Source organism: Humulus lupulus, chromosome 8, assembly GCF_963169125.1.
Source record: "Humulus lupulus chromosome 8, drHumLupu1.1, whole genome shotgun sequence".
Lineage (NCBI taxonomy): Eukaryota > Viridiplantae > Streptophyta > Magnoliopsida > Rosales > Cannabaceae > Humulus > Humulus lupulus.
The window spans coordinates 35,724,346-35,741,420 of NC_084800.1; the positions used below are offsets into that span (position 1 = coordinate 35,724,346).

Below are 17,075 nucleotides of genomic sequence, written 5' to 3' on the forward strand. Positions count from 1 at the left end.
TTGCCTAGAAATTTAAACTGCAAGCCTCAAATGGCTTAAGCTATGAACCAATAAACTTAAATGACATCAAAATTTAATCCACAAGGTTTAAGTTTTAATCTTTTAGGCTTAAATCATAATCATACTCCATTTAATCATTACATTTTAAATTTAAACCCCTATTCTTTAAATTTAAATTTAAACCAAATTTCTTTATTGATAAAAAAATTAGACAAGAAGTTGTGATTGTCAAAAAAAAAAAATTATATATATTATTAAGGGTACGAACTGTGCGCCGCGGCCCAAATAAATTAGAGCTGCGGCGCCCAGTGATTTAAATAGCCATTTTTTTCTTTCATTCTGAGCGCCGCGGCTTAATTGTGTAAAGGTTCTATGCGCCTCGGCGAGATAAATGGCATCTAATTTTGATCTCAAAATTAAAAGTTTTTATCCATTAAGCTATTTTTATAATCCAACTCTCTTTAAACAACTAACTTTTAAATTTAAACCGTTAAGCTTTAAATTTAAACCACTTGCCTAAGAATTTAAACCACTAAGCTTTAAATCTAAACCACTAAGGTTTAAATGTAAACCACTTTCCTAAAACTTTAAACCACAATGCAAATGGCTTCAAATTTTGAACCACGTGGCTAAATGGAATCAAATTTTGAACCACAAAGCTAAATGGTATCAAATTTTTATCCATTAAGCTCTATTTATAATCCAAATCTATTTAACCAACTATGTTTTAAATTTAAACCCCTAAGCTTTAAATTTAAACACCTTGCCTAGAAATTTAAACCGCAAGCCTTAAATAAATAAGATTAACTGATAAATTTGTCATAATTTCAAGATGATATTCTATCATGTTTTATAACCTTTTTCTGTCAAATTCATCTCTCACTAATATCAATTCTTTTTTTTCATAAATTAAATAGATAATAATATAATAAAAAATAAGATGTACTTTAATAAATGTATTAACATTCTTATCCACAAGTCCACAACGCAACAAATATGTATAACATTGCATCTTTATAGTCTTTAGACTGCAACAGATAACAACAGTTCCTGCTTTCATGCATAATGCACTGTACTCAAGGACAATAATCAATCTCAATTATCATGATATGTATACAATTCACAACTCAATGTTATCCTTCTTTTAGAATTGGTTGGCTTTTACAATTCTTTCTATTATGCCCCAATATTCCGCAATTTCCACACTTGACTGTTCGAACATGCTTGGGAACTTCTCCTGTTGATGGAATTCTTTTTTTCTTGGGACGTCCTTGTTTTACTTTGAATTTTGGAGCTTTCATGCTATCTCCTATAATTTCATCTGGGACACTCCAATCAACTTTATCTGGAAGAGGATTAATTGATCCTGCATATGTCTCTTTCAAAACAGAATTTTTATACCAATTTGAGCAAAATTTGTACTTGTCCAAGTACTTGCTTTCAATTGTTGCAATAGCATGTGCACATGGAATTTCCTCTAGTTGAAATTCATTACATGTGCACATATGTTGTTCCAAGTCGACAACAAACACTTGATCACCATATGTGACACTAGATTTCATTGCATCTACCTGTGAAACAATACAATTATTAAGCAATAAATTTAAAAGCTGAACAAAAAGAAAATAAATGTAACTTTAATAACATACCTTCATTCGAAATGCCACATCAAGTTTGATCTCCATTTCATCATTTGCCCATTTTGTCACCTCAACAAATTGGTTGATTGTTGCTTCTTTTCTTGTTGAAAACCATCTTTGAAGCATCTCTCTTATAGCTTCTATTAACGACGTTATAGGCAATTCTCTCGCATGTACAATTGCTGCATTTATAGATCCAGCAATGTTACTTGTAAGAATGTTATACCTTTTCGTTGGAAATAATGGCTGAGCCCATTTTTCTGGTTTTGCTTCCAAAAGATAAGTGGTCATTTCAGGGCTAATTTTCTGTAATTCAGCCATGGCAGAATAATATTCTTGAGCTGAGTACGCTCTTGAAGCAGTTTCAAATATGGCATGCACATGTAATCCCCTAAACTTAGTCCTTAGATTTTGCTTCAAATGATAAAGACAAACTCCATGATATACACCAGGATACACTTGTTCAACTGCATTTTTGATGCTTTTATGCCTGTCAGATACTATGCACAAGTTTTCTCGATCTCCTATTGCTTCTTTTAGTCTTGTAAAGAACCATATCCATGCATTGTCATTTTCTGAATCCCCAATTCCAAAGGCGAGCGGAAAAATTTGATTGTTTCCATCTTTAACACAAGCTGCATACAGTGTACCTCCACATTTCGTCTTTAAAAATGTTCCATCTACCACTATAACTGGTCTACATTGCTTCCATCCATCTAATGAAGCCCCAAAAGCAATAAACATGTATTTAAACCTGTAAAATTTAAATAAAAAAACAATCAATTCCTAGAGATGTAAGATATGGATTGTATACAGTAAAGCCTTGAATATAGGAATGCAAATCATAAATATTATTCATACCTGTTTTCTTCATCTTTACATACTCTTGTGATAGTTCCTGGGTTGGCCAACTGTAGCATATACAAATATGAAGGCAACAATGCATAACTTTCCTCATTTGACCCTCTAACATCATCAGCTGCAAGTGTTTTTGCTCTCCAGGCTTTATTGTATGTTACACCTACCCCATGTTCATCTCTCATGTCTCTTATTATTTGCCTTGGTCGATAGGTTGATCCTGGGTCACGAAACTTCTCTTTGAAGTAACTACTGATGACTTTTGCACTTGCTTGTCTATTTTCAAAATTTCTGTGATTTAAGGAGCATGTGTGGTGTTTATGGTATTTGATAACTCGAAAGTAGTCTGATACTTTTGAGCTTCTTGCACGTACATACCAGCCACAATTCTCATCTATGCATTTTGCCCAAAATGCTTCTGAACATGATTTTTGAATTCTGTACTGAAAGGGTTTCTTGATGGCTATTTTCGCAAGTGTATGTTTTAGATCAATCTTATTCTTGAAAACATAATTGAGTCTTATGTCTTCAATCTCCATATTCGGCAACACATGCAGAGGTGATTGAGCTTCTTGCCCGTGTTCTGTAATTTTGTTGGATTCTTGTGTTGAGGCGCTCTTCATCTTGCTAGTGCTTGCAGTATTCGTATTGGGGTCTGTGAGAGTCAAACTGTGACTTGTTGCATTGCTTGCTAAAGCAGATGGAATGCTAGCCTCTCTTGGCAAAGAAATGGTTTGATTTCTCTGTTCTACTTCAACAATGAGAGGACATTTTTTCAACTCTTCCACAATCTTGTTCAAGTTTAGATAAACTTGTAAATTCTCATCACTTTCTATCTTCATTCCTTTGCTTGTATCTATATTTGCATCAAAAATCAAGTTTGTTGAAATCAATCTTTCATTCAATCTGAGCTCTTTGTATATCTTGTTTACCAATTCCACATACTTGATATCCTTTTCCACCATCAATGTTTTCACTTCATGATCAATGTATTTGTTGTTTGCATTCCATCTTCCGTTAAAAACTACAAATAACATTATCTTATCCATTTTCTGCAATAAAAAATAACACAACCATGAGAGCTTATTCCTTTATCTTGGATAGAAATTAAAAAAAAAAAAATCAATTCAATATACTTTTTGCCTTAACTTCACTCAACTCAAGGCAAACACAATTTTTGCAAAACTAAGTGTCAATAATATTTGTGACTCAATAAGAAGAATCAAAGTAATGCAAAAGATGTTTATCGTGAAGATGAAGATAATAATGTTATTTTACAACAAAATTTAAACCTCAAACATTCAATGGCTAAAAATTTAAACTAATACTTTCATAATTTACAACATTGTTCTTAAAATTAGGATTCAATCTGCTGAACAACAAAGACATATTTTGAGGATGCTGGAAATAATTTTGGCAAGAGAAATGGATCTCAAAAAGAAAATGACAGAAATAAGACAAGTTGAAGAAGTGCTAAAGCAAAGGCTGGTCTCATCAGAAGAACAAGTATACTGCATGGGAGATGAAACAGAAGATGTTCGGGAAAAATTGTTTGTGGTGGATAATATGGCTATGGTTTCAGTGGGAATTTCAAAAGAGCTGTTGGGTCAATTGCAGACACTCCAGGTAAGTTTAAAAAGTTCAGCTACTCGGCTGAGATCAAAGCTGGAAAGCAGCAATGCAAAATTTAATGACTTGCTTGCTACATAGACAAACAAACTAAAATCCAATTTGAGAGATGCTGAAGATAAAATAATTCTTGCCAATTCAAAAGCCTTTACTTTGGGGTGATAAGGTCAGATTGCTTGATAAAGAGTTGAAAGAATCTGAGTTTCTGCTGCTGAATGCAAAGTATTCTGCAGATGGGAGTCAGGAAGAGCTTAATGCTCTATGTTGCATAATCAATGAAGTACCATCTTGCACTTCTATAAGACCAAGAAAATCAATAGCAAAAAGTATATATATTGTGTAGTTGGGAAACAAAGAAAATCGCTAAAACTCACTTACTCATGACATATCCATAAAAGGAATTAAGAATGCACTTTCGAGTGAGTTGTAAAGAATCATATAATAGTTTTTAGTTACCATTTTTATTACATATAATAAAAATAGTTCATGATCTTCCAAAAGTAAATAGATGTTATTCTTTGCATAAGATTTTTTGTAATGTGATAGATCTTTCTTAGGTAATAACAATTATATCTTAGTTTCCAAATCCAATAATGAAATTTCTCAAGAACAACTTTATTAATAACAATGAAAGATTTACAAATGAGCATATGAGAGGCTCAAACTCTCGTACCACAACCTTTCAAGAGGGCTGATATCTCCACCAAAGTTTAAATTATAAATCAAGTATATTTAAACCCTTAGTTTTGAAATTTAAACCATTAAGCTTTAAATTTAAACCACAAGACTTAAAATTTAAACTACTTGCCTTAAAATTTAAACCGCAAGTCTTAAATATCTTAAAATATGAACAACTAAACTTAAATGACATCAAAATTTAATCCACAAGGTTTAAGTTTTATTCATTTAGGCTTAAATTATAAACATACTCTATTTTAATCTATATAATGTAATGTGTAAATCTAATATAAATTTTTTATAATTTTAAACCAAATGTCTTAAAACTTAAACCACTATTTATAAATCTGAACCACAAGGCTTAAATGACATCATATTTAAACCACAATTTATAAATTTTTATTCATTTAAGCTTAAATTATAAACCAAGTATCTTTAAACCCCTAGGTTTGAAATTTAAACCACTAAGCTTTAAATTTAAACCACAATGCTTAAAATTTAAACCACTTGCGTTAAAATTTAAACCGCAAGCTTTAAATGGCTTAGATCAAATGTTTCATGGCATTTGTTTGGTAAATTGCAGACACTCCAGCTAAGTTTGAAAAGTTCAGCTACTCGGCTAAAATCAAAGCTTGAAGGTTCCAAGGAAGAATTGAAGGCTAAAGAAAATTATTTGAGCAAGTTGGAAAGGAGCAATGCAAAGTTTAATGACTTGCTTGTTGCATAGACAAACATACTAAAATCAAAATTGAGAGATGCTGAAGATAAAATAATTCTTGCCAATTCAAAAGCCTTTACTTTGGGTGATAAGGTCAGATTGCTTGTTCAACTACAATGTGCATTAACATATGCCAAAGCTAGTCAAGACAAACAAATCCTTCTGTATTCTACAATAGCTAAGCAGTGAGGGCAGAGAAGCCAGACAAAGGAGTTTTCATTGGAGGGGCGGGAGATTCTACCACTGGAGCAATACTGTGAGAAGTGTCGGAAGGCATTGAAGAATCAAGAAAGTAAAAGAATCAAGGGAAAGCTGAAGAAGAGGATTGATGTTTTTGGCTGATAGCATTTAAAGAATAGAAAGTGTTTGATAAAAGCTCTGATCAAGTAATGGATTGAGCTACTGTGCTTTGTATTTATAGTGTTTCATTAATACACCAAAACAATTTTTTAACAGCTATATCCAAACCCAGTTGTTCATTTAGGTAAACAGTTACATATAAACAAACTCTAAATTAATTTAACAGAACCTTAGTATAATATCTAACATAATCATGTCAATCAACGAAAGCTTTCATTGAGTTCAAGCTACAAACCTTCAACTTTAATGTCAGGATAAAATCTAATTCTTTGTTCAAGTTGGCAGCAGGTGTTTGTTTTCTTAGATCAAGACTTGCTCTATCAAGTACAAATGTAAAATCAATTAAACCAACAATTTTGGACAAATAGGTACAAGAATAATGATCCAAAAAATGGCTAGCACACATGTCAAACATCAGACAAGTTTAAGAATTTATTCGAGTATATTTAATTCCAAATCAAAGAGCCAAATGTAGCATTAAAATAAAAACATATAAATCTGAAAATCATATAAACAAAGATCAACAAACTCTTTTTTATACCAGAAATTTATAGTTTACATAGAGGCATTTTATCAACAAACTCCTAGCACTATAAATTTGTGAAAATGAAGAAAAACTCTCCATGATAATGATAATGATCCCAATGGCAGATTTTTTGCAATATCATAGTCACAGTTTTATTGAGTAATTTTAACAAACACTTAGAAGGCATTTTAACTTATGTATAATATGGAATATTCAATTTCATTTAACTTCACTAAATTTTTATACACACATGAATGTTAATTTATATGTATGATTGCAACAAACACATACAGTTCAAAAAATTAAAAAAAAAATAAAAATTGAGAAAGAAGGAAGAGAGAAATTTAGTCTCAAAAGAAAGAAGAACTCACCAAGCAAATTTGAGTAGCTGTGGCAGAGGAACAGAAGAGGAAATTTGATGAACAACAGTGCAGTGGAGATGGTGGTGGAAAATCGATGGGAGAAGGAGAAATCGATGGTGATGGAAAATCGATGGGAGAAGGAGAAATCGCTGGTGGTGGAAAATCTATGGGAGAATGAGAAATCGTTCGATCGAAGAGGAAGAAATCGATTGAGGAAGAACTATAACTATAAAACCGGTATGAGTAAAGGTAATATAGGAATCACAGCTTTAAAATCGGATATATTTAGTTAAGAGATTGATGCTGGCTATATCTAGTTAAGTATGTCTAAAAACGGGTAATTATGAAAAAGACCTTTTTTTTTTTTAATAAGTTCATAATTTGATGAAGTGGATTTCACATTTATGGTCCGAGTTTGTTTGGGTCCACAAATGGGGATGGGCTTTCTAACAAGTCCAATTGATATGGAAAAACAAAGAAAAACCGGTTTTTTTTTTTAATAAGTTCATAATTTGATGAAGTGGATTTCACATTTATGGTCCGAGTTTGTTTGGGTCCACAAATGGGGATGGGCTTTGGGCTTTCTAACAAGTCCAATTGATATGGAAAAACAAAGAAAAACCGGCGAAAGGGGAAAAACCTTCGACTGAGCTATCACCCTCCATTGCGCCCGCCTCCACTTCATACCCAAAACCCCCCTTCTCAGGTGAACCTTATTATTCTCTAGCTCCAGTTCTCTCTCTATATCTCTACGTATATGCATTTTGTTTCTGACGTTCGGGGACTTAGATTTACAATGCAGAGAACATTAAAGTCGTTGATTCGACCTGTCTTGAGGCAGAGAGGGTTTTCCACCAGCTCTGAAAGAATCGTTGCTTCCGTTCTATTCGAGAGGTTGCCCGTAGTTGTTCCCAAGATCGACCCCGTCGTCTACGCCTTCCAGGAGTTCTCGTAAGCTCTCCATCTATTCTAATTTTCATTTTTCTTTTCTATCTCTGTTTGGGGAAAATTTACTTATTTACGAACCTTCGGACTGTATCTTGCTTTGAAAAAGGAAGGAAAATGTTTGTGAAAAATGCCTTTTATTAAAACAAAAAACCTTATTATATATTGCTAAGTGATATTCTGAGCAGCAATTAATTAATGCAGTCTCGTCGCCGTTGATATGTGAGGTAGTGAATGTCTGGAAGCACAGATTGCAATCATTTCGATTAGTTTCTTAGTTTATACCTTGACCTAGACTCTCTAGGATTCATTGTTGGTAATCACCTATCCAAATATAGGAATGTTTAAATTTTAAAAAAAATTAATAATAATAATAATGATTTGATAATTCTTAGGAAGGACCCCAGAGAGTTGGAACAATTGATGACCTTATACATATCATGTTTGATTAAGAACATGGAACAGCGAAGGAACCTTTTAGATTTCAGTATTCTTTTACTTTTGCGACCACAAAGTGGTGAATGGAAAGTAAATGATAATTACAATCTCATTTATTCAACCAAAAGCTAATTCTTGTATTTAGGATTTTTTTAATCAAGAATTAAGCTTCTAACTAATATATACTTGTTCTGGTTTTTTGGTATTTACCATCTCTTCTGTACTATTTTAGGTTTAGATGGCAACAGCAGTTCCGAAGAAGATATCCTGATGAGCTTTTGGATAAGTCTAATTCCCGGTAAGTTCCTTTGTTTTCAACAATGGATTGTTGGATGTTTGACTTTTTGAAGTATTCTTTGCATAGTTTTCATTTGTTAAAAGTGAAACTTCACATTCTCATGGTATATTATATGCACCTTATTTATAGCAAAACTATTATAAAAGTCCTCAATTTTTTTTGCATGTGTTCTGTTAATTTTGATCAGAGTTTTAACTTTCTCATAGTAGAAAGGTGCATTTTATTCATAGTAACACTATTATAGAGGCCAAGATTTTAATGCTCTTGTCGTCCTGTTTATCTTTTCCATGTCTTTTTCTTTTGTGTTGGTATTACTGCTGTTGAAACTCAATTTAGATTATGCTAGTGTGGCTAAAACGTGGACTCTACCAAAATTGATGTGTAAGTGAGTGCAGAAAGAAACTTTTTTTTGAAAAAAAAAGATACAGAGGTCCTTGTCTTAGACTGACCTCCTCTCACTTTTGGCGGAGGAAAACAGTGGTAACAAACAAAAACAAACACAAAAGAGAAAAGAGAAAAAACAGACAACTATACAACCCCACTACACAATCAAAAAACTACTCCACTCCTTAGTGAGGTCTAAGAAGGATAACCCCTCAAAATCCTTTGTATGATACACACCCCAATGGCCACCCAGAACTTAACCCTCTCCCAAATATGATCACACGAAGATGATTTATCATAAAAATATTCTGTTATTCCGCTCTAGCCAAATTGCCCAAAAGCAGGCCAAGATTGTAGACCTCCATAGCTTATTCAACCGCTTATCCCCTATAAACCACAACATAACAGCTGATAGCAGGATCCCAGCAAACACCAACTTAAGCCAAGCTCACCCCAAACTCTTGACCATAACATCCAAGTCAAATCACAAAACAAAAACAGATGACTGAGCGATGACGTTGAAGAACATCGTTAATGCTAAGCTTCTTAACAAACAATAGCCATCCAAACACCTTGACTTTAGAAGGAACTCAACTCTTCCATAATATCTTAGCCCACAGCACAAGAGCTTGCCCATCAGCGAGACTTAACTTCTGAAAAGCAGACTTACAAGAGAAAAGCTCGCTATATTCAGGCTCCCAAGCCCTTCTATCATCCAGAGTCGCTGGCAAATAAACAAACTCTAGGATCCTTAACAACTCAACCAGAGAAGGCATTTCTCTATCAAAAAGGGGTCTTCTGAAACGCAAATTCCAATCCATTCCTGCTCCCACCTCCCTAGTAACACCCAACTCAGCTATCGGAGCGTTTTAAGCTTGGGAAATAACTGCTAAGTTCGGAAACCTATCCTTCAAAGCTTGCCCTTCAATCCACACATCCTCCCAAAACCTCACTGAATCACCACACCCCACTTTAAAATGAACCAACCTCGTATACTCACCATAAAGGAATGGGCCCCTCACAGTAAATCTCTCCACCACCTTTGTATCCCAAAGATTTTCAGCCCGCCCGTAACGGCTCGATACCACCTTATGCCAAAGAGAATTACGCTTCAAAGGGAATCTCCATAACCACTTCAAAAGGAAAGCTTTATTCCTTCTAAATTTCCAATCCCAAGTCCTTGAAATAAAGGTTTACAAACAACATTCCAGGCAACCAAATGCTAAGAACCCGAAGTATGAGCTCCATCCCAAAAGAAATCACGCATCATTCTCTCCCAACACTTTCAAAACACTTTTAGGAGCTCTAAAAAGCGACAAATAATATACTGGGAGTGACGAAAGCACCAATTGAATTAAGGTAAGCTGACCCCTCTAGAGAGAAAACACACTTCCACCCAGCTAATATTTTTGCGCACTTAGCCAAAACTGGCTCCCAAAAGGTCTGAACCCTCGAATTATCTTCCAATGGGAGACCTAAATATTTCATTGGTCATTTTCTAACCTCACAACCGATAATCGAGGCGTGAGAGTTCACAACCTCCTCCGCCACATTAGGCCCCAACAATTGACACTTAATCTTCAACCCAGAAATGGCTGAAAAAGCCTTCAGAATATCACGCAGGACTTGGAGAGACCTTACTTCTTAAATCATATTTATGTTGCTTTGTTGATTTATATACAACTGGGAATCAAATTGAGCATTTTACCGCTAATTGTTAACACTTGATTTTGTGCAGAGGGAAAGGGGACTACCACATTGACTATGTACCAGCTCCACGAATAACTGAAGCTGACAAAAACAATGACAAAAAGTACGGAGTATGTTTTAATGTTACATGCTTAGAATTATATTTATTTAATCAAATCTGTTTTATTACTTCAATTTTTTGACTTGAGCTTTTCATTGCGACTCCCTGGACTTCATATTAAAATTTAGTTTTTAAGCAGAAACAAAATTTAGTGTTCTTAATACGATGCCATATGGTTTTATAATTTATGGTTGTCACTTGTCATTCAATTCTATTAATAGAAGTTGGCATATGTGAGAAAGTTGGTTAGCTTATAGTATCAAGAAACTCAAAAGGGTGGCGGGAGGATCCAGTATAAAAATAAATCTGGATAGTCAATGGGGTTTTATTGATGTTTATAACTAGTGATTACTTCTCAACTTATTTTTTCTTCTCGGTTTTATATATTTTTACTTGTAATCCTTGTTGTTGGTACTTATAATGGATTGTCTACTTTATTAAACATGAAGTGATAAATTCTTGTAAGGCCAAGTTAAAAGGAAAACCCCATGTATCGCTCACTAGCCTCCAAATTTTCGTATTGTTTATGTAAATAGTGTGGAGATACAAAGTACATGAATTTACCAATTTCAGAATAATTGATCAGCACTAGGATTATTGATTATTGATTATAGCAGGTGTGTCACGCTGTAAGTGCTAAGATTTTGATAACACCAAGTGTTCTCTTTCGTTCTTCCTAGACAATTTTGATTTTTCTTTCTTCAACATTATTTTGAACCCAACACTTTGTCAGGAGATGCTGTGACTGATTATGTAAACCGCCATTTCTTTCTTCAGGTCATTACAGAGAGCACTCGATAGAAGGCTTTATCTTCTTCTTTATGGAACCACAGATGGGGACTCTACTGGTAAGCCTGTGTGGCATTTTCCTGAAAAAGTTTACGAATCAGAGGAGACCATGCGAAAGGTGATGATTCTTTTCCCTGGAAATCACTAATCTTGTGCTGCATCCTCTTTGATATTTAGCTCACTTAAATTTACAGTGTGCAGAGTCCGCATTGAAAAATGTGATAGGAGACCTATCCAATACTTATTTTGTTGGAAATGCCCCTATGGCCCACATAGCTATACAGCCCACCGAGAATCAAGCAGAATCTCCATCTTTGAAGGTATAATTTTCCTAATCTATTTTCGTGTCATGGATATACATACATATATATGTATATTCCTATTCCATGGTGCCTGCAAGTGTAATTAAGTATACATACATATATATGTATATTCCTATTCCATGGTGCCTGCAAGTGTAATTAAGTATACTTGCTCCATAGGTACTGATGATTTTTTTTAATGTGTGCGTAAATAGCGATTCTTCTTCAAGTCTCAAGTTATTGCAACCAACAAGTTCAACATTAAAAAGTGCGAGGATTTTGTTTGGGTGACCAAGGATGAAGTTCTGGAGTATTTTCCCGAGCAAGCTGAATTTTTTAAGAAGATGATCATCAGCTGATTTACACATGCTTCCGCTCTATGTATGAAATTTTTGCAATTGAGTCAACAAGATGACTTTTGACCATGTTCAATCCAGAAGCTGAAGTTTGATAAAAATTGAAAATCTTTTAGAGTTGCTATGACAGGGGAACAGTGATTCATCTCAACCTGAGTTTTTAGCACATACATGTTTGAGTGCATCAACTCCTGCAATTTGCCTAGCTTTTTTTTTTTTTAAAAAAAAAAAACTTAGTCACAGCAATAATTTATTGAGTTGATCATGGTTTGCCTCTCACAGTCCACCTTCAATAACTTGTGTATCTTTTCTAGTGAAGGAAAAAAAATGCATATGAAGCATACTAGCATAGACTCTGTTATCGTCACTTCGAATGTTGTTGTAAATTTTAAATAATTATACTATATTTAAGTTTTAATTTTTCTAGAAAAAAATTCTTAATTTATTGACTCAATCCAAACAAGAGAAAAAGAAATTTTTCTCCTTAAAATCTAACAAATCTGTTTTCCCTAGGACAGTTACCCTTGAGCAGTTGTCATTATTCCTTTAATTTAAATACTCAATCTTTAACCTTCGATAAAATGTTGACAACAATTTGTTGTTTATTCTCTCATTTTTCAGCGGTTATTTTTGTTTAAAATTAAAACACCCAACCTCACCAATAACTAATAATATTATTACATAAAATAAAATGTTTAATTTAAAGAGGGTTTAATGTTAATAAAACCCACCACCTCTGTCAGGATGTCTTGGGTTAATTACAATTACACTTTTCAAGTCTTGGGTCTTTGCCGTGTGGTTATCGCCTCTCTTTTGTGGTATCCTTCTCTCACAGTTGTTAGTACAGAAGTGAACTAATTCAAGTTGTATTATCTGATGTTTATGGATTCATTTAGATTTGCAGTCTGGTTTGTAATTGTAATGTACCTTGTACAATCTTTTTTTTTTTAAATAAATAGTTTCGGTACATATTGTGTGTAAAAAAGTACGTGGCTCTAGCATCAGCATTTTCAAATTTATTGGCAAAGATGTTGACGAGTAAAAGTCAAAACAAGCCGCTTCGCCGTGTCCTGTATTGGTTGGTAAACAGTGTCTATACTATCGAACTCAAAACTCGTTTTTGCGGCACTTTCAAACCTTGTGTCATAGTCACATAGAGTTGCAACTATATATGCATCTTTTTTCATAAACTCAAAATAAAAAAATGGATGAAGACAAGGACTGAATAATCATGCAAAATCATGCATAGATGATAACGATAAGCATTTTGAGGCACGTCTTCTATTATCTCGTTCGTTTGAAGAAGGGCAGTTGAACCGAAGTAGTTGAAATGTAGTTGGCCTTTACCCTACCCTGCAAGTTTAGACTACTTTTATTATATATTATTTTGTTTTTAAATAAAGTTTAGGCAATACTTGTAAGAGACAAGATCGTATATACGTATATATACCCTACGGCCTAATCTTCTAATCTCACTCCAAACCAATTCTTTCTATTTCTATTTCTATATATATATAAATATATAATATGCATGTATGTGGGTCAGTCCAACCTCTTAGCTCACCTTCCACCATCCTATTTATTAAAACTTTCTTTGTTCTAAAACTCCCTTATATATATATATATAAACTTCCATACTCAACCATTTTCATTTCCTCGATCTTCTCTACAACACTACGTCTTCTCATTCGATTGTACCAAAAATCCTATACACCCGCCATGGAAGGCCAACATCCACCTCCAACAACTCTACTGCCTCCACCACCAACATCTTTACCATCATTACCACCCCAAATTAGTTCTCCTAATTTCCTCTTCTCACCGCCTTCGCTTCCATCCTCAACATCGTCCTCAACGTTATTAATGAATAATAGCCCTAACCCTAATCAGGAAATCGATTGGATCAGCCTTTTCTCGGGTCAAACAGGTGGGATCACCGCCGATGAGATGACGATGAATAATAGTATTAGTTGTAGGTCAAAAACAGTGTTGCAGAATAATAGTAACAATAACAATAGTGAAGCAGATGGTGATCATGATCAGGAAGATAATCAGAGTAATAAGAGGAGAGCCCCTGGGAAGACTAGGAAGGCGGCTCGGCCAAGGTTTGCGTTTCAGACGAGGAGTGCTGATGATATTCTTGACGATGGTTACCGGTGGAGAAAATATGGACAGAAAGCTGTCAAGAACAGTGCATATCCCAGGTATACTATACCATGCATATATATATATACATGTAGCTAATTGTATATATTATTGTTTATTTGTCAAAATTTGTTTCATTCAATATTTATGTTGCAGTACTTAATTTTTTTTAAAAAACTGCTAAGCGATATTATCAAGAAAAGTTCTAAAATATTGGATTAATGATAGAATAATATATCTGATTTACTATCAATAGAACTAATCAGAATTGTGTGATCATCTCAAATCTACATAAAAGAAAGACAAAAGGCAGTACAGCTCGGCCGGGTAAAACACGTACAGGAAATTTTCATCAAGAGAAAGCTTAACAGTCAGATGTTTATATATAGGAGACAATAATATATACTACTGATGTATGTATGATGTATCTGTCATATATATGTATATATATACACACACATATGCATGAATGTAAGTTATCGAGAGAATTTGGCATTTCAATTAATTTGATCTCATCATATTATATTTTACTCATATATATATATATTTGAATTATTATATCGAGAAGCATATTAATGCATGTGATCTCGAAACTGTGTTTAAAAATCGGCTTATATACTTGTATGCATGTGAAAGTATGGAACTGATGATCGATTTCACAGCAAGATTCAAGCACGTTAATTAACTTCTCTTATTTAAGTTCTCTTGTAGAGTAAAAATTAGGTTGAGCTGGAATATTAGTTAATAATTATATTAATTGCATATGTTGAATTAGCTAGTATGTAAATAAGTAATATCTATCTATACATATTTATATGAACAAAAGCTCTTTGTTTTGTTAGAGAATTGAAATAGCAAAGGGGAATTCCACGTAATAAACTCAAATTAATTCATGCCCTCTCATGTATGTCATAACTTGTTTTGTTTATTCTTTTCATTAGAAATAATTACGATAATTGTGCGTAAGTATTAATTATGGGATGTTATTATAATATTTTATCCAATATATATTTATAATTTGCATCATGATTGACAGATATTAAAATCACAAAGAAAAGTTTAAGTAAATAGACATAAATTAACGTTTTTATATATTAATTACTAAACGTAAAGTGTAAGTAGTAGTTATAATATTATTCCAATCTTTCTCACTCAACATGCATGCATGGCTTTGCTAATTAATATATATATATATATATAGCTGCTACAGCTATTAATTAATTATTGATTCTTTGATTGATCTGCAAATGTAAAGGAGCTATTATCGATGCACGCATCACACATGTAACGTAAAGAAGCAAGTGCAGAGGCTATCGAAGGACACGAGCATTGTGGTGACCACGTACGAGGGAATTCACAATCATCCTTGTGAGAAACTTATGGAAACCCTAACCCCACTTCTCAGGCAAATGCAGTTCCTCTCTAGCTTCTAATCATTCCATCTTTCTTTTATTTGTACCTTACTTTATTAATTAAGCAGATATATAATCAGTTGCACTCTCTCTATATATATGTATATGTATATGTATATCACACTGATCTCTTTTCTGGTACATATATATAGGTATGTAAAAGTTTGTAGTAGGATATATATATATATATATATATGTAATCATCATGACCAAAAAACAGTCCCAATATATCATGATCTTATAAAGAAACAGAGATCATGATATATACTATAAAGAAGGAAACTTTTATATATCGATCGTTATTCTTTTTAATTTGCAAGAGTAATTGGTGATTTTGTACGTACTTACTAATCCATGTACTTCAGCTAATTTAAGTGTATGGAATATTGATCAGAAATCAGTGCAATATAACATATATAATTAATCATAGGTTATAACTTTTTTTTTTCTTCTCTTTCATTAATTATCACTACTTTTCCTTTTGTTTATTTTGAATAATAATAGTAGCTATAGTAATATTTGTCAACTCCAATATATATTTATATATATGTTTCTATCTATTGGGTACCAATAATAATATAAATATTCTATGATCATCATAATCTCTGCACCGATGGTGCTGATCGAATCAATCAATATTTTATGTTTATTAAATTGGAATATCATATATATATATATATAGGGAATTCAAGTACAAGAATATTTATATATATTGAGAAATTGTTATGAAGGGCATTTTTGCTTTTGTTACGTTGAGAAATTATTATAACTCAAATTTTTTTATACGACGGAGTAGATTATAGTTATAGCAAGTATTTTATTAGTTTTCGGAAAATTCCAAATAATTTATAGTGCTAAAATCTGGATTCAAACGGACAGTTGCATTATGCATGTCTGGTTTTTTTTATATATGTGTAATCGACTGTTTAAACTGCTTGAACCGTAAATTATTTAGAATATTTAAAAAATTTATGATATGTCTGTTATAACTATCATAAAAAAAAATAGTATGCCTATAGGTTCTAAATGGTTGAAAATTTTTTATGAAATTAGTATGCCTATAGGTTCTAAATGGTTGAAAAATAGTTTGAATGCATTTCATGCATTTTACATGTGCATTTTTAAAAGTTTTAAGCCTAAAAGAGGAATTTTGCCCAAAATGCTCAATTTTCATCATTTTTCGAAACTGTAACTTCCCACACCTCACATTTAACATTCTTGAGGTGTTGCAAAAAGAATTTTTCAATTTGGATAAATAAAACTCATTTTGGGTACATTTCCAGTTTTCTTGACTAAAATCGAAAAATCTACCCAAAATCTTCAATTTTCAACATTTTGCTGATTTTCTTATTTGAGCATCTTCATTTTATCATATTTAAGGTTCTGGAAAAAGTTTCGGGTCATTCGGAGTAAAAACGAAGTTTT

The 17,075-nt window shown here is 33.0% G+C and overlaps 3 protein-coding genes across 4 annotated transcripts; 2 read left to right on the forward strand and 1 right to left on the reverse strand.

Annotated features, from left to right (window-relative positions):
• Positions 1-1,133: 1,133 nt before the first annotated feature.
• On the reverse strand, positions 1,134-3,547 carry LOC133795261 (uncharacterized). The gene is made up of 3 exons (XM_062232717.1): positions 2,502-3,547; positions 1,650-2,394; positions 1,134-1,571 (listed from the first exon to the last, which is right to left on the reverse strand). Exons 1-3 carry the CDS (start codon positions 3,545-3,547, stop codon positions 1,134-1,136), a joined length of 2,229 nt encoding a protein of 742 aa, XP_062088701.1.
• A 3,791-nt stretch (positions 3,548-7,338) lies between these two features.
• LOC133796778 (large ribosomal subunit protein mL46) lies at positions 7,339-12,605 on the forward strand. Of its 2 annotated transcripts, XM_062234429.1 has the most exons (7): positions 7,339-7,477; positions 7,561-7,722; positions 8,387-8,452; positions 10,575-10,649; positions 11,424-11,553; positions 11,630-11,755; positions 11,953-12,605. In XM_062234429.1, exons 2-7 carry the CDS (start codon positions 7,568-7,570, stop codon positions 12,094-12,096), a joined length of 696 nt encoding a protein of 231 aa, XP_062090413.1. In that variant the 5' UTR covers positions 7,339-7,477; positions 7,561-7,567; the 3' UTR covers positions 12,097-12,605. The 2 variants fall into 2 exon arrangements, with proteins under 2 accessions (XP_062090413.1, XP_062090412.1); XM_062234428.1 differs by having other exon boundaries at positions 7,430-7,722.
• A 1,029-nt stretch (positions 12,606-13,634) lies between these two features.
• Positions 13,635-15,962, forward strand: LOC133793683 (probable WRKY transcription factor 24). Its single transcript, XM_062230983.1, has 2 exons — positions 13,635-14,297; positions 15,494-15,962. Exons 1-2 carry the CDS (start codon positions 13,813-13,815, stop codon positions 15,669-15,671), a joined length of 663 nt encoding a protein of 220 aa, XP_062086967.1. The 5' UTR covers positions 13,635-13,812; the 3' UTR covers positions 15,672-15,962.
• The last annotated feature ends 1,113 nt before the right edge of the window (positions 15,963-17,075 follow it).

Coding starts and splice junctions, on each gene's coding strand:
- LOC133795261 (XM_062232717.1), bottom strand. CDS start 3,547: ATGGATAAGATAATGTTATTTGTAGTTTTTAACGGAAGATGGAATGCA. Junction 2,395..2,501: donor TGTAAAGATGAAGAAAACAG/GTATGAATAATA, acceptor TAAATTTTACAG/GTTTAAATACATGTTTATTG. Junction 1,572..1,649: donor ATGTGGCATTTCGAATGAAG/GTATGTTATTAA, acceptor ATTGTTTCACAG/GTAGATGCAATGAAATCTAG.
- LOC133796778 (XM_062234428.1), top strand. CDS start 7,529: ATGCATTTTGTTTCTGACGTTCGGGGACTTAGATTTACAATGCAGAGA. Junction 7,723..8,386: donor TACGCCTTCCAGGAGTTCTC/GTAAGCTCTCCA, acceptor GTACTATTTTAG/GTTTAGATGGCAACAGCAGT. Junction 10,650..11,423: donor GACAAAAACAATGACAAAAA/GTACGGAGTATG, acceptor TTCTTTCTTCAG/GTCATTACAGAGAGCACTCG.
- LOC133793683 (XM_062230983.1), top strand. CDS start 13,813: ATGGAAGGCCAACATCCACCTCCAACAACTCTACTGCCTCCACCACCA. Junction 14,298..15,493: donor AAGAACAGTGCATATCCCAG/GTATACTATACC, acceptor GCAAATGTAAAG/GAGCTATTATCGATGCACGC.